Here is a 25,298-nt window from a genome sequence, read left to right on the forward strand (position 1 = left end):
GGGCCATTATACTGTATAGGGGAGCTGTAGGTCCATAATACTGTGTATAGAGGAGTTGTGGGAGCATCATAGTGTGTATAGGGGAGCTGTGGCGGTATTATACTGTGTATAATGGAGTTGTGGGACCACTATACTGTGTAAAGAGGAGTTGTGGGGGGCATTATACTGTGTGGAGGAGCTGTAGGCCCACCATACTGTGTGGAGGAGCTGTGGGGGCATTCTACTATGTATAGGGGAACTGTGAGCCTATCATACTGTATCCAGGGGAGCAGTGTGCCCATCATACTGTGTATAGATGAGCTATGCCTTGGATGACTCAGGGGACTTTATTAAATGTTAAGTGGGCACTTAAGAAGCATAAATGTTACAGGAGCATTCACAGTACTGTGACCATCAAAGGTTCACATGGTGTATTATTACTTTCTAGGGCAAAATATGGACACTGTTTGCTAGGGCGATTGCACAGGACATAAATATTTTCTAGGGAGCAATTTTACCATCCAGGAGATATTTTAATATGTAATGGACACAGTGGTGGCATTATTATATGGGGCACTAAGAGGAGCACTATCAGTATACCACTTTGAGGTGGCCAGGGTGGTAGTTGTGGCGAGCAGCTGTTGCGTCGTCACACCCTGGCACAAAGGAAACACAAAGTCCCGTCTGTTGTGTGTGATATGTACCCAGCAGAACACTCACATTAGATTCAATGGTTCCTTCTGATTCTATAATCTCAGCTCCAGATTCCCACAAACAACTCCAGAATACATGTCCATACTCAACAGTTCAACTTTACTTGAAAACAGGGTTCTCGATACAGACGTAGCACAGTTCACATACATGGCGTTCCTGGAACTCTCCCTGCCTTCTCTGACAACTTCTTTCCTGAAGATATTTGTATCCTTGTCTCTTCCGAAAGCCTCGGTCCCGCAGACAGTCCTTTCTCTTCTGCGGTGCCCGTGCCACTAGGTCCACCATCTTCCTCCCATTGCCTTCGTCCAGTTTCCATTGGAAAAAAGTAAAAGGGGCGCTCAGCTCTGCCTAGTCCCGGCCGTTAGCCCCGGATCCCCATTGGAATGGTTACTTCAATAGATGGTGACCACTCGCACGCTGCTTAGCCTGGGGTTCCTCATTGCCTCGGCAATCTTCACCCCCAGGGCTATCTGTGTGTCCTCTCTCACTGCTACATCACTTCTGCCCTAATCAGGAAGTCTCCACACTCTTACTGCTCTGCACTACACCCATCTTTAATCCTCCCAGCCTGGAAAACCCCTTATTCTAACTAAGCTTATCCTTGCACTCCCATTTCTTATCTCTATGGTGCCCCACTAATCTATTCCCAACATTGTCCTATTCTATTGCTACCCTTCGATTCTATCTTCTGTATCTTTCCCTAATCCTAGAACAGCACATATTCAATGTCAACACGGTCAAGAGAGGGAGAGGCACATGGCGGCCTCCGGCACCCCCTTACACCACCAGCAGTAATAGGGACATGGCAGCAGCGGCTCAGTATTGGGTTATCAGCAGGATGAAGAGATTGTTCAGGTTGGGGATAGATGGGGACGGTGCCGATTAGGGGTTCACTCGTCTGTGTCTCCTCCCTGAGCTGAACCCCTAGCTACGCCTTGGCTGGCTAAAGAGTCCCTTGAGCAATCTCTCCATTGACAACATTTAGAAACGTATGCTCGCCATTATTTATCTTATGTCTGCACTTAAGACGCTCCGGAGCCATGAAATGCAGCAGCGCTTTGTCCCAACATCTAATTTAAACGGTATCAAGTATGGGATTAGCCCGTGTGATGCAAGGATTAGATGTAATCCTGGAAATTCCTTTATTCCTTGGCATCTAAATACCATTCAGGCACCTACATTACCTCACTGATTGAGCTGCGGGCACGGAGAGAAAAGACTCTGGAGCAGGGTAAGTGATGATACGAGGAATGGAACAGGTCTGACAGGGGCACAATATATGCCAAAAAGCAGAAGCCGCCTCAAATCTCTGACATGGGAATATTTATTGTCCTACTTACACAGATGTGGCAGAAACTGCTGTGTATGCGTACCAAGCAATATAATGATCTGCAGTCCTATGCAAAAACACATCTGTGATACAAGTGAGTGTACCAAATGACTGCGTTTCTTTTGTAAATCTTCAAGGTCGCTGAAAAATCATTGAAAGAGCTGATGTTGTGTGACAAAGTAATATATAGTAATGATAGAGGCTAATACCTATAGTAATGCTTTAAAGGATTTTGACACCTTCGGTTGCATTTTTTTAGTAAATGCATGTATTTTGGGCTACAAGATTATTTTTGCAATTGGGTTTCATTAAAATTTTGCACCGTTTGAGTTTTATTTCCTCTGAGCGAGCATTGTCTATTGCTGACTACAAATTGAGTTAACAAAGAATCCGTCAGTGAACTCGTTCTGATGGGGAGTTTGTAACTCTTTTGTCTTTTCACTCATCTACTCTCATCTGATTTATTATTACAAGAAAGTTCATCTCATTTTTGATGTGATCATAAATCAGAGAGAAGCTGAGAAAAAGAAGTAAAAGTTGCAAATTCCCTATGAGAAGGATCAGCCTTAAAGGGAATCTGTCACCCCATTTTTCAGGTATCAGCTGCTGGCACCCCCATCAGGGCCTTATCTACAGCATTCTGTAATGCTGTAGATAAGCCCCCTATGTAACCTGAAAGATAAGAAAAACGAGTTATATTATACTCACCCAGGGGCGGTCCTGGTCCGGTTTTGGTCCGATGGGAGCCGCGGTCCAGTCCGGCGCCTCCCATCTTCTAACGGTGAGGTCCTCTTCTTAGCTTCCCGTCGTGGCTCCTGTGCAGGCGCACTGCTCTGCCCTGTTGAGGGCAGAGAAGAGTTTTGCAGTGCGCAGGCGCCGGGAAGGGTCAGAGAGGTCCGGCGCCTGCGCACTGCAGGACTCTGCTCTGCCCTCAACAAGACAGAGCAGTGCACCTTTGCTGGAGCCACGACGGGAAGCAAAGAAGAGGACGTCACCGTTAGAAGATGGGAGGCGCCGGACCGGACTGCGACACCCATCGGACCCGAACCGGACCCGGGGTGAGTATAATCTAACTAGTTTTTCTTATGTTTCAGGTTACAGAAGGCTGTAGATAAGCCCCTGATGGCGATGCCGGCAGCTGATACTCGAAAAATGGGGTGACAGATTCCCTTTAAATATTTTTAGCCTAAAATCATGCATTTAAAAGGAACCTGTTACTTTATTTATGCTGCCCAAACTGCGAGCAACAGGAGTCAGAGCCTGGTTGCACGATTTCTCTTTGATTTTTCATAGAAAATAAACTTTGAACATCCAGCCTGAGACCATAGCTGGAGACCAGACCGGCTCTGCCCCCTGCTGGCTCTTCCCAGCACTTCTAAAGCTGATTTCCAGATTACTCCCTAGGTACCTACAAGAGAGAGACAGAGAGAGAAAGACACTTTCCTGACATCCTCTGTGCTACTGTGGTTGGCAGGGTCTCCTGACATCCTTTGTGCTGCTGTGGCAGGCTCTCCTGACATCCTCTGTGCTGCTGTGGCTGGCAGGGTCTCCTGACATCCTTTGTGCTGCTGTGGCAGGCTCTCCTGACATCCTTTGTGCTGCTGTGGCAGGCTCTCCTGACATCCTCTGTGCTGCTGTGGCAGGCTCTCCTGACATCCTTTATGCTGCTGTGGCAGGCTCTCCTGACATCCTTTGTGCTGCTGTGGCAGGGTCTCCTGACATCCCCTGTGCTGCTGTGCCTCTCCTGACATCCTTTTGCTGCTGTGGCAGGGTCTCCTGACATCCTTTGTGCTGCTGTGGCAGGCTCTCCTGACATCCTCTGTGCTACTGTGGCAGGCTCTCCTGACATCCTTTGTGCTGCTGTGGCTATCTCTCCTGACATCCTCTGTGCTGCTGTGGCAGGGTCTCCTGACATCCTTTGTGCTGCTGTGGCTATCTCTCCTGACATCCTCTGTGCTGCCGTGGCAGGGTCTCCTGACAACCTTTGTGCTGCTGTGGCTATCTCTCCTGACATCCTTTGTGTTGCTGTGAATCTCCTGACATCCTTTGTGTTGCTGTGAATCTCCTGACATCCTTTGTGTTGCTGTGGCTATCTCTCCTGAGATCTTCTGTGCTGCTGTGGCAGGGTCTCCTGACATCCTTTGTGCTGCTGTGGCTATCTCTCCTGACATCCTCTGTGCTGCTGTGGCAGGCTCTCCTGACATCCTTTGTACTGCTGTGGCTATCTATCCTGACATCCTGTGTGCTGCTGTGGCTATCTCTCCTGACATCCTTTGTGCTGCTGTGGCAGGCTCTCCTGACATCCTTTGTGCTGCTGTGGCAGGGTCTCCTGACATCCTCTGTGCTGCTGTGGCAGGGTCTCCTGACATCCTTTGTGCTGCTGTGGCAGGCTCTCCTGACATCCTTTGTGCTGCTGTGGCAGGCTCTCCTGACATCCTTTGTGCTCCTGTGGCAGGCTCTCCTGACATCCTCTGTGCTGCTGTGGCAGGCTCTCCTGACATCCTTTGTGCTGCTGTGGCAGGCTCTCCTGACATCCTTTGTGCTGCTGTGGCAGGCTCTCCTGACATCCTCTGTGCTGCTGTGGCAGGCTCTCCTGACATCCTTTGTGCTGCTGTGGCAGGCTCTCCTGACATCTTCTGTGCTGCTGTGGCAGGCTCTCCTGACATCCTTTGTGCTGCTGTGGCAGGCTCTCCTGACATCCTTTGTGCTGCTGTGGCAGGCTCTCCTGACATCCTCTGTGCTGCTGTGGCTCTCCTGCCATCCTTGGTGCTGCTATGGCAGGCCCCCCTGACATCCTTTGTGCTGCTGTGGCAGGCCCCCCTGACATCCTTTGTGCTGCTGTGGCAGGCTCTCCTGACATCCTTTGTGCTGCTGTGGCAGGCTCTCCTGACATCCTCTGTGCTGCTGTGCCTCTCCTGCTATCCTTTGTGCTGCTATGGCAGGCCACCCTGACATCCTCTCTGCTGCTGTGGCAGGCTCTCCTGACATCCTTTGTGCTGCTGTGGCAGGCTCTCCTGACATCCTCTGTGCTGCTGTGGCAGGCTCTCCTGACATCCTCTGTGCTGCTGTGGCAGGCTCCTCTGACATCCTCTGTGCTGCTGTGGCAGGCTCTCCTGAAATCCTCTGTGCTGCTGAGGCAGGCTCTCCTGACATCCTTTGTGCTGCTGTGGCAGGCTCCCCTGACATCCTTTGTGCTGCTGTGGCAGGATCCCCTGACATCCTCTGTGCTGCTGTGGCAGGCTCTCCTGACATCCTTTGTGCTGCTGTGGCAGGCTCTCCTGACATCCTTTGTGCTGCTGTGGCAGGCTCTCCTGACATCCTCTGTGCTGCTGTGGCAGGCTCTCCTGACATACTTTGTGCTGCTGTGGCAGGCTCTCCTGACATCCTTTGTGCTGCTGTGGCAGGGTCCCCTGACATCCTCTCTGCTGCTGTGGCAGGCTCTCCTGACATCCTTTGTGCTGCTGTGGCAGGCTCTCCTGACATCCTTTGTGCTGCTGTGGCAGGCTCTCCTGACATCCTTTGTGCTGCTGTGGCAAGCTCTCCTGACATCCTTTATGCTGCTGTGGCAGGTTTCCTGACATCCTCTTTGCTGTTGTGGCAGGCTCTCCTGACATCATCTGTGCTGCTGTGGCAGGCTCTCCTGACATCCTTTGTGCTGCTGTGGCAGGCTCTCCTGACCTCCACTTTACTGCTATGGCTGGCTCTCCTGACATGCTTTGTGCTGCTATGGCAGGCCCCCCTGACATTCTTTGTGCTGCTGTGGCAGGCTCTCCTGACATCCTCTGTGCTGCTGTGGCAGGCTCTCCTGACATCCTTTGTGCTGCTGTGGCAGGCTCTCCTGACATCCTCTGTGCTGCTGTGGCAGGCTCTCCTGACATCCTCTGTGCTGCTGTGGCAGGCTCTCCTGACATCCTTTGTGCTGCTGTAGCAGCCTCTCCTGACATCCTCTGTGCTGCTGTGGCAGGCTCTCTTGACATCCTCTGTGCTGCTGTGGCAGGCTCTCCTGACATCCTTTGTGCTGCTGTGGCAGGCTCTCCTGACCTCCTCTTCACTGCTATGGCTGGCTCTCCTGACATCCTTTGTGCTGCTAGGCAGGCCCCCCTGACATCTTTTGTGCTGCCGTGGCAGGCTCTCCTGACATCCTTTGTGCTGCTGTGGCAGGCTCTCCTGACATCCTTTGTGCTGCTGTGGCAGGCTCTCCTGACATCCTTTGTGCTGCTATGGCAGGCCCCCCTGACATCCTTTGTGCTGCTGTGGCAGGCCCCCCTGACATCCTTTGTGCTGCTGTGGCAGGCTCTCCTGACATTCTTTGTGCTGCTGTGGCAGGCTCTCCTGACATCCTTTGTGCTGCTGTGGCAGGCTCTCCTGACATCCTTTGTGCTGCTGTGGCAGGCTCCCCTGACATCCTCTGTGCTGCTGTGGCAGGCTCTCCTGACATCCTCTGTGCTGCTGTGGCAGGCTCTCCTGACATCCGTTGTGCTGCTGTGGCAGGCTCTCCTGACATCCTCTGTGCTGCTGTGGCAGGCTCTCCTGACATCCTTTGTGCTGCTGTGGCAGGCTCTCCTGACATCCTCTGTGCTGCTGTGGCAGGCTCCCCTGACATCCTTTCTGCTGCTGTGGCAGGCTCTCCTGACATCCTTTGTGCTGCTGTGGCAGGCTCTCCTGACATCCATTGTGCTGCTGTGGCAGGCTCCTCTGACATCCTCTGTGCTGCTGTGGCAGGCTCTCCTGACATCCTTTGTGCTGCTGTGGCAGGCTCTCCTGACATCCTTTGTGCTGCTGTGGCAAGCTCTCCTGACATCCTTTGTGCTGCTGTGGCAGGTTTCCTGGAAATTCCTGACATCCTTTGTGCTGCTGTAGCAGCCTCTCCTGATATCCTCTGTGCTGCTGTGGCAGGCTCTCCTGACATCCTATGTGCTGCTGTGGCAGGCTCTCCAGACATCCTTTGTGCTGCTGTGGCAGGCTCGCCTGACCTCCTCTTTACTGCTATGGCTGGCTCTCCTGACATCCTTTGTGCTGCTATGGCAGGCCCCCCTGACATCCTTTGTGCTGCTGTGGCAGGCTCTCCTGACATCCTCTGTGCTGCTGTGGCAGGCTCTCCAGACATCCTCTGTGCTGCTGTGGCAGGCTCTCCAGACATCCTTTGTGCTGCTGTGGCAGGCTCTCCTGATATCCACTGTGCTGCTGTGGCAGGCTCTCCTGACATCCTATGTGCTGCTGTGGCAGGCTCTCCAGACAGCCTTTGTGCTGCTGTGGCAGGCTCGCCTGACCTCCTCTTTACTGCTATGGCTGGCTCTCCAGACATCCTTTGTGCTGCTATGGCAGGCCCCCCTGACATCCTTTGTGCTGCTGTGGCAGGCTCTCCTGACATCCTTTGTGCTGCTGTGGCAGGCTCTCCTGACATCCTTTGTGCTGCTGTGGCTGGCTCTCCTGACATCCTTTGTGCTGCTGTGGCAGGCTCTCCTGACATCCTCTGTGCTGCAGTGGCAGGCTCTCCTGACATCCTTTGTGCTGCTATGGCAGGCCCCCCTGACATCCTTTGTGCTGCTGTGGCAGGCTCTCCTGACATCCTCTGTGCTGCTGTGGCAGGCTCTCCTGACATCCTCTGTGCTGCTGTGGCAGGCTCTCCTGACATCCTCTGTGCTGCTGTGGCAGGCTCTCCTGACATCCTCTGTGCTGCTGTGGCAGGCTCTCCTGACATCCTCTGTGCTGCTGTGGCAGGCTCTCCTGACATCCTTTGTGCTGCTGTGGCAGGCTCTCCTGACATACTTTGTGCTGCTGTGGCAGGCTCTCCTGACATCCTCTATGCTGCTGTGGCTGGCTCTCCTGACATCCTTTGTGCTGCTGTGGCAGGCTCCCCTGACATCCTCTGTGCTGCTGTGGCAGGCTCTCCTGACATCCTTTGTGCTGCTGTGGCAGGTTTCCTGGAAATTCCTGACATCCTTTGTGCTGCTGTAGCAGCCTCTCCTGACATCCTCTGTGCTGCTGTGGCAGCCTCTCCTGACATCCTCTGTGCTGCTGTGGCAGGCTCTCCTGACATCCTTTGTGCTGCTGTGGCTGGCTCTCCTGACATCCTTTGTGTTGCTTTAGCAGGGTCTCTGGAGATGGCAGTGTACATATGAATGGTTGATGTACTGTAGAGAGAGAGCTCACAAAGAGTCCTGCTGACATAGGAGTTCCTGCGCTCCCCACTGTGTGTGGCTCAGATTCAAATGAGCCTATTACAGATACCTGAGCACTCAAGCACTCAAAGGCTCAATCGAGTATTGAGTAGTGTCGAGCACGCTCGCCCATCACTAGTTACAACCACCATAAAACATAGTAAATGTATATTAACAAGCAATATGCACCGTGCATAGTTGTCAATATTTTGTTTAATTTCCATCTTAAATCCCACACTATCCTCCTTTGATTGCCTTACCAGTCCTGGCGAAAAAAATTAAGCTTTATTTTCCCTGCAGCCGCTCGCTTCCAGTCACCAGGGTGGTTCAGGAAGCATTTACAGTTATGACTCACTACACAATGAGCTGTAATCACTCCCGTGTAATTTTGATTGACAGCCTGCTTTGCCATGTGTGTGCAGAACATGAGTGTAGAGCAGGCTGTCAGTCAAGGTGCAGGGGGAATGATTACAACTGCACTCACTGTGAAGTGAACAGCGACTGTAAATGCTCCCTGCATCGCCCCAATGGCTGGAAGAAAGCGGCTGCAAGAAGGATATAACTTCATATTTTGGATGCAATGATTTTTATGATATTTGGGGCTGGGAAAAGTTTTTTCCCTCTAAATTTAGGACAAACGACTTCTGTGTCGTGGGCTTTTATTTGTTTTCTCTAGACCAACATTGCTGGATAAAATTGGTTAAAGGGGTTGTCTGGCATTGGGTTACAAGTCTGCAGTTCACTCCATGTGACTGCAGACTTGCGAATCCTGACAGTGTACGCACTGTATGCTGTAAGGATTCTCCAGCCCCAGGAATAGGCAGTCATGTGTCCGCAAGTATGTGATTTGCATACTTACTATCACGGTACTGTTGCATGATTTTTAGGGGAAGGGGCTCCTTCCATATCCCTAATGTAAGGAATGCCCTAGTCTATCCCTGTCCCCTGGACTACCCAGGAAGGTGGAGATGCTGGGGTAACGTACCTTGCTATGCTCCTGGCTTACCCTTATCTGTTCACTGCCCCACCCAGGATGGTGTGAAGCCGAAGAATATAGGATTACCCAAACCAGACAGACAAGGGAAGAAAAACAGGGATAAACGAAAACTGCAATCATACAAACTACACTCCCCAAACTACAGAGTGGAACACAGGGGAGGGTAAGGTATGTGAAAGCAATTATGAGAGTATGAGGATGATCATGCTAACAAACTCCATGCAGAAATCACCATACCAACTCTCCAAACAACTCCAACTCCAAACCAGGCAGAATGAACTACCATTGGCAATTCCAAAATACCAGTTTCAAGAATATATTCCAGAGGGGCGTGTCCAACACAGAAAACATGAGGCAATCCATGATGGAGAGCTCAAGGAGATAAACTGAACTGATTAACCCTAGTAATGCTGAGCAAAGAAAACCTGCACTACTTAGAATGATGGTGAAGCAGTTCTAAACAGTGCAGGAGTTCGGGTTACCAGAACTTCTTACCCCTCTCTGTCACAGTATCTCTATGACACTTAAGATCACTAGTCTTGCCCAGCTTTACACAACACACTTCAATTGAGTGAGGCTACGCATGTCTAGTGGGCATGTGGCCATATGTATTCATATCACATACTTGCTCAGGGCATCGGAGACTTGTGAGGATTTACAAGTCTGAAGTTACATAGGGTGACTACAGACTTGTAGCCTAAGGCTGAACAACCACTTTAGAGATCTCCTCAAACCTGTGTTGGAGGCTTATAGTACAACAGGAGAGCAGCAGAGACAAGAAGGTCTGACCAGTTTTAATAGGAAGAGGTAATGACCAGATCAGAAGCAACTAAAATGGAGCTGCATGTTTCTGACTAGCATAGAAAGGGTCGTTAACCTCTTCAGCACTAGAATAAACTAAATTCATTAAATATGGGAAGCAGACCTGCGATTCGCTACCCGAAGTGACTGTCCAATTTCAGGTTTTCCAGGGTGATGTGACACCCTTGTGACAGTGGCGTACTCACTTGACTTCCTATCTGCTTTTCATCAGACTGCTTCTCCATGATACACAGACTTGTTTTAACCCATTAACGACTACCGATACGCCTTTTAACGGCAGCAGTTAAGGGTACTTAAACCACAGCGCACCTTTTTAACGGCACTGAGGAATAAGAGTATAAAGTTGGAATTTCTCTGGGGTCTCGGCTAACGGGGGGTAGCAGAGACCCCAGAGAACATGATTTGGGTCAGTTTTTTTACCCTCCCCGATATTGCCGTTATTAAAGGTATAATGGAGACCGCAAAAAAGTCCAATTTCCCATTTAATTTCTCTCTCCTCTGATGTGCAATCACATCAGAGGAGAGAGAAATAGGGTCCCCCGATCCCCCCGGTACCTCCATTGTCCCTGCAATCCCCCGTGATGTCCCCTGGGTTGCCGGCGTCTTCTGGGGGAAAATGGAGGGCGCATGAGCAGTGCGCCCACCGAGATTTGCTGGCTGGCACCTGGCAAGAATAACAATTTTTCCTATTGGTTCATTTTGATCATGGTGATAGGGTCTATCACAGTGATCAAAATAAAAAAATAGTAAATCAAACCCCCTTTATCACCCCCTTAGTTCGCTAAAAATGATAAAATAAAAAAATATTTATTTCCATTTTTCCATTAGGGTTAGAGTTGGGCTAAAGTGAATTGGGCTACAGTGGGTTGGGTTAAAGTTAGGGTTGGGCTAAAGTTAAGGTTATGGTTGAGCTAGGGTTAGGGTTGGGGCTAGGATTAGGGTTGGGGCTAAAGTTAGGGTTGGGCTAAAATTAGGGTTGTGGTTATGGTTGGGATTGCGGTTAGGGTTGGTATTAGGGTTAGGGGTGTGTTGGGGTTAGGGTTGTGATTAGGGTTATGGTTAGGGTTGGGATTATGGTTAGGGGTGTGTTGGGGTTTGGGTTGGAGTTAGAATTGGGGGGTTTCCACTGTTTAGATACATCTGGGGGCCTCCAAACTCAACATGTTGCCACCATTGATTTCAGCCAATTTTGAGTTCAAAAAGTCAAACTGTGCTCCCCCCCTTCTGAGCCTTGTCATGCACCCAAACAGTGGCTTTTCCCCACATATGGGGTATCGACGTACTCAGGAGAAATTGCACAACAAATTTTGTGGTCCATTTTCTCCTGATACCCTTGTGAAAATAAAAAAAATTGGTTCCAAAGTAAATTTTTTGTGAAGTAAAGGTAAAATGTTAATTTTTCCTTCCACATTGCTTTAGTTCTCGTGAAGCACCTGAAGGGTTAATAAACTTCTTGAATGTGCTCTTGTGCACCATGAGGGGTGCAGTTTTTAGAATGGTGTCACTTTTAGGTATTTTCTGTTATAATGACCCCCCCCCAACTCACTTCAAATGTGAGGTGGCCCCTAAAAAAAAGTTTTGTAAATTTTGTTGGAAAAATAAGAAATCGCTGGTCAGCTTTTAACCCTTATAACGTCCAAACAAAAAAAAATTATGTTTCTAAAATTGTGCTGATGTAAAGTTGACATGTGGGAAATGTTATTTATTAACTATTTTGTGTGACACCACTCTCTGATTTAAGGGCACAAAAATTAAAAGTTTGAAAATTGCAAATTTTTCTAAATTTTTGCCGAATTTCAGTTTTTTTCATAAATAAACGCAAGTCATATCGAAGAAATTTCACCACTAACATGAAGTACAATATGTCACGAAAAAAAATTCTAAGAATCAGTTTGATACGGTTTAGCATTCCAGAGCTATAGCCTCATAAACTGACAGTGGTCAGAATTGTAAAAATTGGCCTGGTCATTAACTACCAAATTGGCTCCATCACTATAGGGTTAAGTCCCTCCCACTTACTAATTGAACGTAGTGAATTGTTTATAAACAATATTATTTTTATCTTTCTAAAGTTTTTCCTTAGAATGTCACAATCCGGGAACATGACGTCCTCGCTGGAGAACTTTGTTAAGTCGTTGCTTCTTAAGGCTATTCAGGACTTACGTCAGAATCTCACCCACCGAGAAGAGATTACACATAGTAACCAGGAAGACACGGTTGGGGCGGTCACCTTTGTAATGGTTTTTATAGCCATATTTTCCTTTTTTATAGTCTCAGTATTAGTTATTGCCATCAGGTCAAGGTCGTATGACCAACTGGATGAACAGTACATCAATAACTTCAACGTGGCGGACTCTGGAGTAACAAGACCGGTGATTTTCCGAGGTGCAAAATGTCTGATCCATGAAAATACGACAGCGGAATAGACAACATGACTCCAGTGTCTTGAACTCCTTGAAAATCCACACAATTTTGGCCTTGAGGACTAGAAGATAGTTTTTTAAGGTTAATTTTAGTACATGAGACCTTTTTTCTAAGACGACTCGCACTTTCTTTGTATATATTGAGTAAATTTATAAATTTTATATAAAAAAAAAAAACTGAACCACAGCTAAAAAATCTTTGTGAACTACTGTCCACGTTATGTCCGGTCTGAAATTTTTTTTTTAGTCCAAACTATTTATTGTAATAAATGTATGTTTTTTTTTAATGATTTATTACACTACCTTTAATTGCTCGTTTTATTTTCCTTACATATTGTTCATCTCATACGGCACTTTTAAATTATTTTCATCTCTTTTTATTAATGGATATTCTTACTTGACAAGGCATTGTAAAGAAGCGGAAGATTACCTGCACCCCTGAAGGTTATATTACGGTTATACGACCATGATTAAAAAAAGTTGGGACACTGTGGAAAATAAAACTTAGAAATTTGGTAAATTCAGAATTGTCTGATCTATCAAAATATAAAAACAATGAACCTGATCGGTAAACGGCATAATGAGACAAGGAATAGAAACTCCAGAATTATAGTTTTTTGTCTGCCGCAACATTGACAAAACAAAATGAGAACATTACGGTTGTTGGAAAATGGCAACAAATTCAAAAACTTTTTTTTTTGACAAATTTCAAATTTTTTTCCCCCACTGATATAAAAAAGAACCTAGATGTTTTTGGTAGCTGCATACTCATACTTTACTGCCGAATCATATTGCCAGGTCACTTTTATCATATAGCGAACATGATGAATAAAAAACTCAAAGAGCAATTATGGAATTGCATTTTTTTTTGCAATTCCACGGCACTTGGAATTTTTTTTCCTGTTTTCTAGTACACTATGTGACTGAATCAATGGTGTCATTCAAAAGTACATCTTGCCCCACAACAACAGTCCCTCATATGGCTATATTGACAAAAAAAATAAAAAAGTTATGTCTCTGGGAAGAAGGGGACGAAAAAAATGAGAAATGAAAAATGGCCTAGGGGGTGAAGGCGTTAAATACCGTGTTTACAACTACTCAGTAGGATTGGTCCTCACAAATATGGCTGCTGATACGCTGCCGTAGATGTACATCTGACTTCTTAAACATGGCCGCAGATGTTTGCATACGCCCTGCGACTCCCAGAGATTATTTTCTTGATGGCTTTAACAAATGGAGTGCACATGTCTGTGATGTCAGTTGGAGATTTCTCAGTGACCCGTGCCCTCCATAATTCCCGGAAATGTAATGTATACTTCCGGGTTGTCCCGCAGTACGCATGCACACTTGATTCTGTGACCTAATTATCTACCATATATTATGATGCTCAGTGAGCATTGTCAGCACCTCCTTTTCAAAAAAGTTACCGCAAGATGGGCGTCAGGGGTCTTCTCCCTTGTCTATGCAGCAGACAGCCACTATGGGTAAGCACTTTATGTAGTTACTGATTGGGATGAGCGGACCCAAACGGTAAAGTTCGGAGTTCGTACCGGCCACCTAATGTCCATTACCGAACCACGAACTTGGACTTCCAAACGGAAGTCCATGTTACTGTTCGCGTTTACTAGCCAAATAGGCTTGTTGAAAGGCTGCAGTGCAGCCAATCAACAAGCTCTAAGGCTGGTGCAGTGTGTCCATAATACATCCTGGTGCAGAGTGTCCTCAAAGCCTCAAGGAGTATGCCCTAACAGCCTGGTGCAGCTTACTCGAAATACAGCCTGATGCAGTGTGTCCGTAACACAGCAGGGTGTAACATGTCGGTAATATAGACTGCTGCAGTGTGCCCACAACACAGCATGGTGTAGCATGTGCGTAACAAAGCCCAAATACCGCTGCACGAATGGTGAGGCCAGAACATGTTGAGGCGGTGTTAGATTGGATGGCTAAGAGTGCCTCCAGTTCCTTCACATTGTCTTCCATTCGGTCCTCTGCAGAAAGTGCAGAGCTGGCACCTGAGGACTATACTTAGGGCATATTTCTTCCACCTTACCCCTTGCAAGTGAGCCAAGCAGTCCAAAGCCCAAAGTCATGCAGCAGTCTCTTCTTCTTTTTAATGACTCCGCTGGGTGTGGTTCTGTGGCCCATCCACCTGGCCCTGCTCCAGAAGTGGAAGAGACTGAGTTGCACTCATGGCCAACCATTTGTTATGTTGATGGATGAGTACATGGGAGGTCTAGTGCACATGGTCAGTGGACTACCGCAGCACATCTCAGAGGTGACCGGTCTGCAAACCCTGTCTTATGAGGAAAGGTTGCAGGATTTGGGAATGTTTAGCTTGCAAAAGAGAAGACTGAGAGGAGACTTAATAGCTGTCTACAAATATCTCAAGGGCTGTCACATTGCAGAAGGATCATCTTTATTCTCATTTGCACAAGGAAAGACTAGAAGCAATGGGATGAGACTGAATGGGAGGAGACACAGATTAGATATCAGAAAAAACTTTTTGACAGTTAGAGTGATCAATGAGTGGAACAGGCTGCCACGAGAAGTGGGGAGTTCTCCTTCAATAGAAGTCTTCAAACAGAGGCTGGACAGATATCTGTCTGGGATGATTTAGCGAATCCTGCTTTGAACAGGGGGTTGGACCAGATGGCCCAGGAGGTCCCTTCCAACTCTACGATTCTATGATTCTAGGTGCCTACTACTGCATCTTTCTGCAGTGTGCAGATCGGCAAGGAGGCCAGGGGTGAGGAGTGTGTAGAAAGTGATGCGGGGAATGATGAGGACCCCACATGAAGCGAAAGCCATCCTAATGACATGCACAATTCAAAGGAAATGAAATGAAAAGGAAGTGGTCACATTGTTCAAGCAGCACAGCAAAAGTGGGAGAAAAAGCACAGCGACCAGGCCCTTGCCAGTACATCGACTGATACTCCCCACCACGTCAAAGAAATTAGCAAACCCAAGCAAGCTGAAATGAGCTCCCTGGCATGGCATTGCTTCAGGCAATGTGCTGATGATGAGATACGGGTGGTTTACACACCGTGCCTTCACACTGATGGCGGTGGCTATCCTGCAGTACATTGTTCTTAGGCGCCACTACTTTTTCAGGTAAGCCATACCTGCTTGCACACACATGTTGCTCACCAAATCAGGTGTGTGGTGCCCCTGATGGTCCAGTTGCCACAGAAGTACTGCACCTCATCCAGAGGGGTAGTATCCCACCTTTCAGGTAAGATGGAGACACCTGACCTAGCTCTGACACAACACTGCATTCATCATACACTAGAGCAGCAGGTGCTGTGCTTCATCAGCCCTGCTGGCCAGGAAAGGGTGTTAGAAGGTGGGTGGAGTTGGAGAGTTAGAGTGGGAGAATAGAAGGGAAGTTAGGAGAGTCTTCCCTTAGGGGAAGAACAGGAAAGACGTGCATAGGCAACCCTCCCGTAGGGGAAGGAGGAAAGGGATAGAATTGTGCTGCAGACTCCTGCTCTGAGGGGCTCCTGGGATGGACTGAAGGACTGAAGTAAGCTCCCTGAATGGGAAAGGGATTCCCAGAAGCACGGGTGGCGAGTGTGTTCCCCGTGGGGCTCGTTCCACGCTGACGGACGTCAGGTGGAGGAAATCCAGGTCGCAGAAGGGTCTCGGCCCCTAGCCTAGTAGATGGACATCAGGACTCAGCTAGCAAGCCGACAGCTGTGGCAACTTTTGGGGCCACAGCCACTAACCACAGTTATGTTCGCCGGAAAGGCAGCCAAAAGGGAGTATGGAAACGAACGGTGCACGCTATCCGACAAAGTACGCAGCTGCTGGCCTGGGACACTGACTGTGAGGTGTTGTGTAGGAAGAGGCGAGAAAGCAATGCCCTGACGAAGTGAGCTGGGACTGGCTCAGGAAACGCGTTGGCAATAAAGATACCTTGAATTCTACCACAGCAGCGCAGTCTCTTATTGCACTACCAGCCTTCTCTTTGAGAAAGCAACACTGTGAGACGGCCAGGGAAGGCATATACTGACAGGGAGTTTTGGAAAGGTGTTCTCTATCTGCCTGGAGGTTGGCTGGATCTCTCACCCAGAGGGCGTAGCACAAAGCGAGCATCTGTGTGCACCAGAACTTTAAGTAAAGCTTTGGAGCTGCATTCAGCTGTGTCTTCTGCCTTCTTTCTGCATCACCTACTCAGCACTGCTACATCCCTTGCTTCACTACATCATCATCTCTCTCAACATTTTCCATCTACCCTGGGACTAAGCTCTGCCTGTGGAGAGCTACTTCAACTCTGCGGCATCACACTGTAGTACTCGCAGGTACGCGGGATGCAGTGACGAGACGTGAGACGGTTTGAACTTTAAGGTGTGACTTTTATATATAAGGATGCCTGTAGGGCTATCCTGAGCAACCAAACAAGCTAACAATAATTGCCCACGCAGGGATCAACACAAGACTACACGGGTAGAGTTGAGCGACTTTAGTCGGATCGGGTTTCATGAAACAAAATTTGTTTCAGATAAAACTGGTCCGACTAGGGCAAAAAAAGTCGGAGTTTTGTCCGAAACCCGACCCCAATGCAAGTCAATGGGGAATAAAAGTCGGTATTGAGTGGATGCTGACAAACAAAGGGATTCATGCACAATCCCTTTAGATAAAGCTTCATTGCGAAACACGTGTCAAGGGGTGCTTCGGCCATCCAGGTACAGTATCTGCCTAGCAGCAGCAGCTCTTAACCCTTTCCTCTCCCCTCTTTCTTCTTGGTTTACTTTATACTGTTTGTAAGCAGCTTTTTGGCTTTTATGACTGCATTATGCCTCTCCTCTTAGCCTATTTGCTTGTTGCATTATGCTCAGGATTAAGTATTTGCATTTATTAGGGATTGAGGATTTGCTCTACTGCTGTATGCCATTATTCATGTAGGCAATTTAAATACCAACTTATTTTTTGGCGCACTCTACTTTTATTTGTACAGCGCATATTTAGTGTATATATATATATATATATATATATATATATTGTTGCCACTTTTTGATTACGGCTTTTTGCGGACTTTGTATGTAAAGAATTTTTGATATAATCCTTGTTATCTGCACATTTTAGGAACTATCCCTCTGGGAAGCTTGTTTTATATATCAGGAAAGCTCCATATATAGATTATTGAATTACTATATGTGCATATATTTCCTCATGAAATTGATTGTACCTGATTTATAGGCTTTTGTCTTTTTACATTTATTGCCCCGAAAAATATTGCATTGCACTTCGATGCTTTTTAATTGATTTATAATAAAATTCTATTGTTTTTATGGCATATAGTTTCCGCTTTGTTTCTTTTGTATGATTTATGAATTTATTGGAAATGCCGCCTTTATTAGGCAATATATAATATTATGATACTTGTTAATAACTAGTAAAGGCTAAGTAGACAGCTGTGAGCTGATATTAATAGCGTGGGAAGCTCCATGTTTATTACCCCCTTCCTAGACTATAAACATTTGCCCCTAGCTGTCAGATTTCCTTCAGCTGGTTAAGAAAAATATGGGGGACCCCATGCTATATTTTTCTTTTATTCTATCTATCTATACATCTATTCTATTCTGATGGTTGGGGCTGTAAATTTACTGTACTTGGCTGATGAAATGTCAGGTTTCCTATTAGATGGGTGCATAAAAATCGCACCTATTGACTTCCATTGGCGATTGCTATCCGACATTCGCATTCACTCGCAGCATGCTGCAATTTTTTATTAGTCCAATCGCAATCGGATCTGAGCTGAAAGTCAGAGATGAGCGCTGAATCTTTGAATAACCTTGGTCTGAACGCAATCCGATTTTTATATCGGATTGCACTCGCCCAAATTTATTCGCTTATGTGAGCAAGCCCTTACTGTGTTAAGTTTATTTATATTTATGCCATTTATTGATCACCATAAATTAAATGTTCACTGTTTTGTACAGGTTGCTGCAATACAATGCTAACAAGTGACTATGTTAGGCTGGTTTCACATTAGCGCTTTTGTGCGCAGCGCATCGTGCGCACCCGTGCGCATGCGCACTGCGCACCTATGTTTAACATGACGTGCGCATGGTCTTGCGCACGCTTGCGTTTTCGTGCGCATGCGGTTTTTTGTCTTTCGCGCCAGGCGCGCCAGGCGTAACATGATGCATTTTTTGGTCCGCCCTGTCTCGTCAAAAAAACGCATGCGCACTCTTGTGCACGGAATGCGCGAAAACAACACATTGAAGTCTATGGGAACGCATTTGTACGCATGGTCTTGCGCACGCTTGCGTTTTTGTGCGCATGCGTTTTTGAGGTAAACAAGTCTGGAATGTGGTCTAGACAGTGGAAAAAATGTCACACCTTAAAACGCATGCGCATAAAAACGCAAACGCATGCAAAAATGCATGTAAAACGCAAACAACGCTGCGTTTTTTTGACGCATCAGCATACACATGACGCTAAAAAACGCGCGTTTGTTTTGCGTTTTTCCTTGCGTTTTTTATGCGCACGATGCACTGCGCGAAAAAACGCTAATGTGAAACTAGCCTTATATATTGTTTAGTGACATTTATTTAATAATGAATTAAAAACTATGAATTTTTTAGTAACTTTATGGGGGAAAAAACATTTTTTCATTTATCTGGTATATTTGTATAAATGAATACAATATAGCTATAAAGACGGTTCACTGATACAGTTTGTGCCTTTCACACTACATGCTCCCTACAAAAAAAACTAAACACAAACAACAAATATAAGTGTTGCCAGTATAATTAGCTTCTACTATATCTAATTGCAAATATGCTATCGCCTATCTATCCACCTATCCATCCAGCCATCTATTTCAAATCGGAAGAGAAGCTAGCTACTTCCTGTGTCACTGATATGCTGAGGAGGAGCATCTGGATGACCAAGTGACAGAGGCAGCTCCTTCCTGTGCAAGAAGTGTAACACAACAAATGATCATGTGTTGAACAGTTCCATAGACTTTTATACAAAAAATTGTCGAATGGCCGCAAGACATGCAGCTGCGGGGTCACAAACATATTTTTCGAGCACGCTGAAGTCACTCGGTTAGCGCCCGAGCGTGGTGGATAACACCATATCCCAGCACGTTCGCTCATCACTAGCGGGGAGCTCCAATACCCCACTACGTCCTGACAGGAGTACTCGGATCCTGTGTCTAAACCTATACCATTTAATGGATATGGGCAATATAAATGGTTTATCCTGAGCATGCATTTATTTGTTGTGATTTTTTTTAAATGGAAAAACTGCAAAAATTCAGCCTCCAAAAAGTAGCTGCAAGGACATAACCTTTTGATATCCAGTGTACAGGACGCACTGTCGGATGCTGTGAAAAATGGAGGTTACGGTTGCAGGCTTATGTTTGTATTCACACAGAGATAAGATAAAGCTGACCGGTATATAAAGTGCAGCCCAGAGTGTGACGGGCGGAAATATGGTTATGGTTGGCAGAGAGAAAGACTTACACCTCAGCTATACACAGTAAGTGTGACGCATAGAGTAGAATGATTAAGTCACTGTATTTTAATACAATAATGATCTGTTTATCTATAGTATGTCATATCTGTCTCTATCTTTTTATATATCGACCTAAAAAGCAGTTCAGGACCTGCACGCTCTAATTTCCAAATGAAATATAGGTACTTTATTCAACCATATCTTTGTGCAACATTTCAGTTCCACGTTGATCCTTTCTCGAGCTGCGTGCAACTAAAACATTCCACGATGATGCGATACCCCAAATATTGGGATTACATACGTTTTTGGTCCAGACTAAGTATTGCATTTTCACCTTTTTTTGGCTATTTTTTTTTCTGTCTTTTAGCCTGTTTTTGATTTGTGACAAATTCCTCTTTTACTTTGCACTTTATTTCCCCATCTATTTTACATTGCCTGCTTTTTTATGTTCATCGTTAGATGGTGTGGTTTTTGCTTCTAGACGTTTTCAGCGGATTCATCCATTTTAAAAAAAATCTCAAAAATTTTACGCAAATAAACTCCAGTCCCTCTCCCCTGGAGTGATTTAATGTACGAATGGAACCGTCTTGCAAATTATGTGATGTTTTAAGCGGAACATGTGACCATTTCCTCTAAAAAGGTGTAAAATAGGTAAAAAAAAATTAAATGGTAACAGTTAATTTTGCACAAAATTCATGAACCTTTTTATAGAATTTGGTGCAAAAAAACATCCACGAGTTCCAAAAGATTAAAAAAAAGAAAAGTAACTTAAAAAACAAAAATGATGAAACAAACCCCCCTATGTCTGTCATGTGCTGCTACATTGGCCCCTCGGTATTTGAGTGTTTGAGTAGTAGAGCAGCTTGGAATGGAGAGTTGTGTTGCTGCAATAATGGCTGAGACAGCAGGATCTGAGAAGCTGTTCCCCAGAATTGCCTGCTTACAGCTGCAGGTGTGTCTCCTCACATTTACTCTTACCCTTGCTATTCTTCACTTGAAATTTTCAGTTCTGACATGTTATTGTACCTACAATTGGAGGGACTGACTGTCAAAGTCGACCACACTATTGGCACGGGGCTGCACATGGCTGTTGGTTGAATACTTTTGCATGGGACCATTTATGAGCAGAATATGGTTCCATCGTTCCATTCTCTATCATTATGGTCCCTTTATGTCCGTCGTACCGGCTTAGCGTCATATCCGTGTAAAAACAGTGCCTACGATTACACACGTGTATTAACAATTATGTCTCATATTACAGGATCGGTCGCCATGTACATGTCTGCTAACCTAACGCAGTCACTGGAAAATGCTTTAAAAAAAGTCTTGCAGGATTACATGAACATCTGGAACAAGAACAAGACCACGGAAGATGATAAATTACAGGCCAAGCTCAAGGCTGAGAATTTCGACTTCGTCATACTGTACCTTATGGTGATGATTGGGATTTTCTCCTTCATCATTGTGGCCATCTTAGTGAGCACCACCCGCTCTAAAAGACTTAAATACTTGGACGACCAGGATCCTTACAGTAGATACATCGCCAATGATTTCCATGAGACGAAGGCAACAGTCCTGGAAAATACAGGCGCTAAGTCATATCCTGCTCCTGTATCATTATAGGGCCAATGAGCCAGAAAAAAAGGGATCTGGCCTGACCACCTTGAGACTCATTGTATTCCCCCCTCTTGCCTATTTTTACTCATGTTACTAGTCTTGTATTGGGGGCCCCCTTAATACGTCTCATGTACGCTGCTGAATTTGTGGCCGAAATAGAATCAGATTCTATCTTTGTGTATCTGCCATGTTTCCTCACATACCGTATTATGGAGACAGAAGCAATGCTGTCGGGCAATATGGTGCTTTTCTATTGCTTAAAGGGAACCTGTCACCCCTCCAGGCGTTTTTAAGTAAAAGAGCCACCTTGTGCAGCACTAAAGCTGCATGATAACACAGGCCCCACTCTCATACATAAGAAAAAAGGACACAGGACACCGAGTTCTAAGTTTGGCATAAAATGGCCGTGGCGTTTATTTTGAGTTACTCAATAACCAATTTTATTTCATCATAACCATTAAAACCATTAAATACATCCATCACTGAATAAAATTATTACTCTCATGACCCAATCTTCCCTAAAACAGGGAGATTATCCACACACCGTGCATATTAATGCATGGCCCCCCCAAAACGCCACAGCCATTTTTCGATGATGTCCTGGAAATCCAAGTTAAAGATGTGCAGGCCAACATCTGAAAGGTGCACAAGGTCCCTTCTGTACATACCGGGGTTTTTTTCTTCCATGTCGACGTGTAAGAAAATCCGTCAATCAAAACCATAAACCTCTGCATACTCCTGTTAACCCTTTTTCTTATTTTTTCAACAAACAACATTGTATTCTGCCCATAACAATCTAGGGACAATTTCTGAAAATACAAAAAATGATTTAAACAATTCCATTTTTAGTAAACTCAAATCCTTCCTCATGAAGGCTAATAAATCAAATCGAGTGTGTTAACTTTACCTAAATCGTTACCCCCTAAATGCAAAATTATTAAATCAGGATACGGATGACTCTTTGACAGCTGTTGCATAAACCCAACCAAATTCTTCCATAACATTCCTCTTCTGCTAAACCAAAAAATATGGAGGGAAGAAGTATTAAATGAGAGATTCTCTGTATAGTACCGCATCGTCACCCTTTTCTCGGCCCAATAAATATACGAGTGTCCGATGATCCACACAATTAGCGGACCTACAAAATTAATAAGATGTTAGCATTCATATAAATTTGGCCGAACATACAATTTGAACCTTTTTGATTCCCACCTTCCAATTTTCATTATATTATTGTCTTGAAAACCCAACCTAGCCGCTTCCGTTGCTGCTCCAATATGAAAAGAGTGCGACGTGATTTTAACATTTTTCAAACCCAATTGGACCAGACATTTTTTAAAAATAAAATTAAATTGAAAAAACAGTCACCGGTTTACCATTGCGGTGAATGAAAAATGGACCTTCTAAACTTGGTCTCATGCTAAGCCATCTCTTCACATTCGAGACTGGACAAATGACTGAATCTGAGATTGCAGATAAACTAACTGACGCTCCTCTTCCTAACTGATCCGTTTTTGACTTTTTTATAAATAAAACGACAGAGGATTCAAATCCCTTTATATCCTCCATTAACAGGCCAGAAGGTGAATTTTTTGACTGAGAAACTATTTCCCCGACACGAAGAGCTGCAAACAACGCTAATGTAAATGTTGCTGAAAATAAACAACTTTCTTCAAAATTGTCGCAAACCGATAGGAGAAACATGCAAATGTCTTTTAGCAAGCAAAATGATATGGGACGACGATCGTCCTGCTTAAAATTAGCCCTTCCGAATCCTTTTAAAAATTGTTTCATCGAAAAATTGTCATTCAATGGTTTCTTGCCCAAAGTTTTAAGGAAAAATGAAACACCAACAATGCATTTTGCTAGCGCTGAATAAGACAAACCATTCAAAACCAAATGCTCCGCAAATTTCGGAGCCGTTTCTTCCTTAGCTTTGTTATGTGAGTAACCGTTTGCTGTACAAAATCTTATCCATACATTCCAAGCGCCCGAATACTCGGACCAAGTTTTTTTTTTTTTTTTTGTAGCCAAGGACTTTCCAATAAAATATTGAATTAGACCTGTACTATGTCCCATATATTCTCTGGGCAAATTGTTCCTTCTTTGTCGGCTCCGGGAACATGCTCCAAAAAACTTTTACCACTGGCGGTGACAAATAAGTTTAGCACAATCATTAATTAACTCATTTGAAAATGACGCTTTTAACCAGATATTACACTCCATACAGGCAAGAACTAACGGCCTAAGAATCTGGTTAGCCCGTCTGTTTTTATCCAAAATGTATTTAACATAAAAACCAAACCTTGGTTGTTAGAACGAAACAATATACGCTTATTGCAAAGGATAGGTCCCACAAAAGAATGGCTACATATATGGCAAAAAGGTCTAAAATTGCTCCCTTCTTAATAATATTATTGTAAGACCAAAAACTAGGCCATCTGTTTGACGACCAGTGCGATTTAAAAGATAAACCAAAACCTTCTGATTCGTCCGTAAAAATATACAACTCCAAATCTTCGGCAAATACAAACGGGGTCTGCCACATTGTCTTGTGTTATGATGAGTCACCGAAGGAGGAAAAAACAAAATACCAGCTAAGTCCAGAAAAACCAGAGAGGTTGGCAGCTATCGGATTGCAGACCCCTGAACCTATCCACAACAACTAGCAGTAGCCGTGGGGGGTTCCTACGGTGCCCTAGACCCCTCGATCACAGCCGGAGAACTACATAGCCTAAAGACAGAAAGGGGAAAACTAAACTGCCCCAGAGCAGACCCCAAAGCAATAGGCAGCCCCCAACATATAATGACGGTGAAGCAAGATGAAAACACCAACACAGATAGAAAGATAGGTTGAGCAAATGATGGGGCCCAAGCTAACTACATAGGACAGGATAGGAAAGCTGCTGTCTGCCATCCGCAAAACCCCTATCAAAATGAGCCAACCAACTGATAGGAAAAACAGGCCCTGAAGACGCTAGGCTTCAAAAGACTATATCAGCACTCAGGTATATTCTGAAGACAGAGCAAAAGATCAACAGATCAGAGACAAAAATGGAATTCAGCTCACCCCCGGCCGGGGATGGCAGAACTCCCAGGAAACAAGGCAAAACAAAAACAAAACTGAAGAGTACAAAGCAGAGCAGAAAAACTTAGCTTTGAGATGCAGGAATCAGACTGGTCTCCAAGAATCCAGCAGGAAAATCACCAGCCAGGAAGAAGGGCGTCGGCAGCCTTATATACAGTCCTCAATTCCAGCCACCCAGACATCATCTAGCTGCCCATGTGTTTGGTAATCAGCCTCACTACCTTCCTTCACCAGAGGAGGGAGTTCATCAGACCTCAATGGTGAAGGGGAAAATGAACTCACAACAGTCTTGCCATTAAATCTAGATAGGAAACGACAAGCAAGTTTTCAAATCCTCCTTAAGCTCGCTACCTAATCTCAGGTGTGAATTAGGCGCAAGGTTACCTGCTGTGGCATCGTATAGCCTTCTCGAAAAAACCCTACCCATGGGTATGATTTTTAAGGCAAAGTTCAAGGAACCTAATAACGACTGCAAGTTTTTTCAATAAAACTTTTTCCTTCGTCAAAAAACAGATTAATCATATAACATATTTTGTCAATCTTTTCAGCAGGGAGAGAGCATGTCAGATTCAGAATCTATCAAAATACCCCAAAATTCCAATGAAGTACAAGGAGACACGTGTTTTTTTTTTTCTTTTTTGCTATAGGTATTCCAAAATGCTCGCAAACTTTAACAAACTAATCCATCAAAGCAAAC

General features: G+C 45.4%; 1 protein-coding gene across 1 annotated transcript; it reads left to right on the top strand.

The window, feature by feature from the left end:
* Nucleotides 1-1,876: 1,876 nt before the first annotated feature.
* KCNE2 (potassium voltage-gated channel subfamily E regulatory subunit 2) lies at nt 1,877-24,933 on the top strand. The gene is made up of 2 exons (XM_073584626.1): nt 1,877-1,924; nt 21,158-24,933. The coding sequence occupies exon 2, from the start codon at nt 21,169-21,171 to the stop codon at nt 21,517-21,519; it is 351 nt and encodes a 116-aa protein (XP_073440727.1). The 5' UTR covers nt 1,877-1,924; nt 21,158-21,168; the 3' UTR covers nt 21,520-24,933.
* The last annotated feature ends 365 nt before the right edge of the window (nt 24,934-25,298 follow it).

The sequence above is a fragment of the Dendrobates tinctorius genome, unplaced genomic scaffold, assembly GCF_039654945.1.
Source record: "Dendrobates tinctorius isolate UK_male_01 unplaced genomic scaffold, ASM3965494v1 ptg000084l, whole genome shotgun sequence".
Lineage (NCBI taxonomy): Eukaryota > Metazoa > Chordata > Amphibia > Anura > Dendrobatidae > Dendrobates > Dendrobates tinctorius.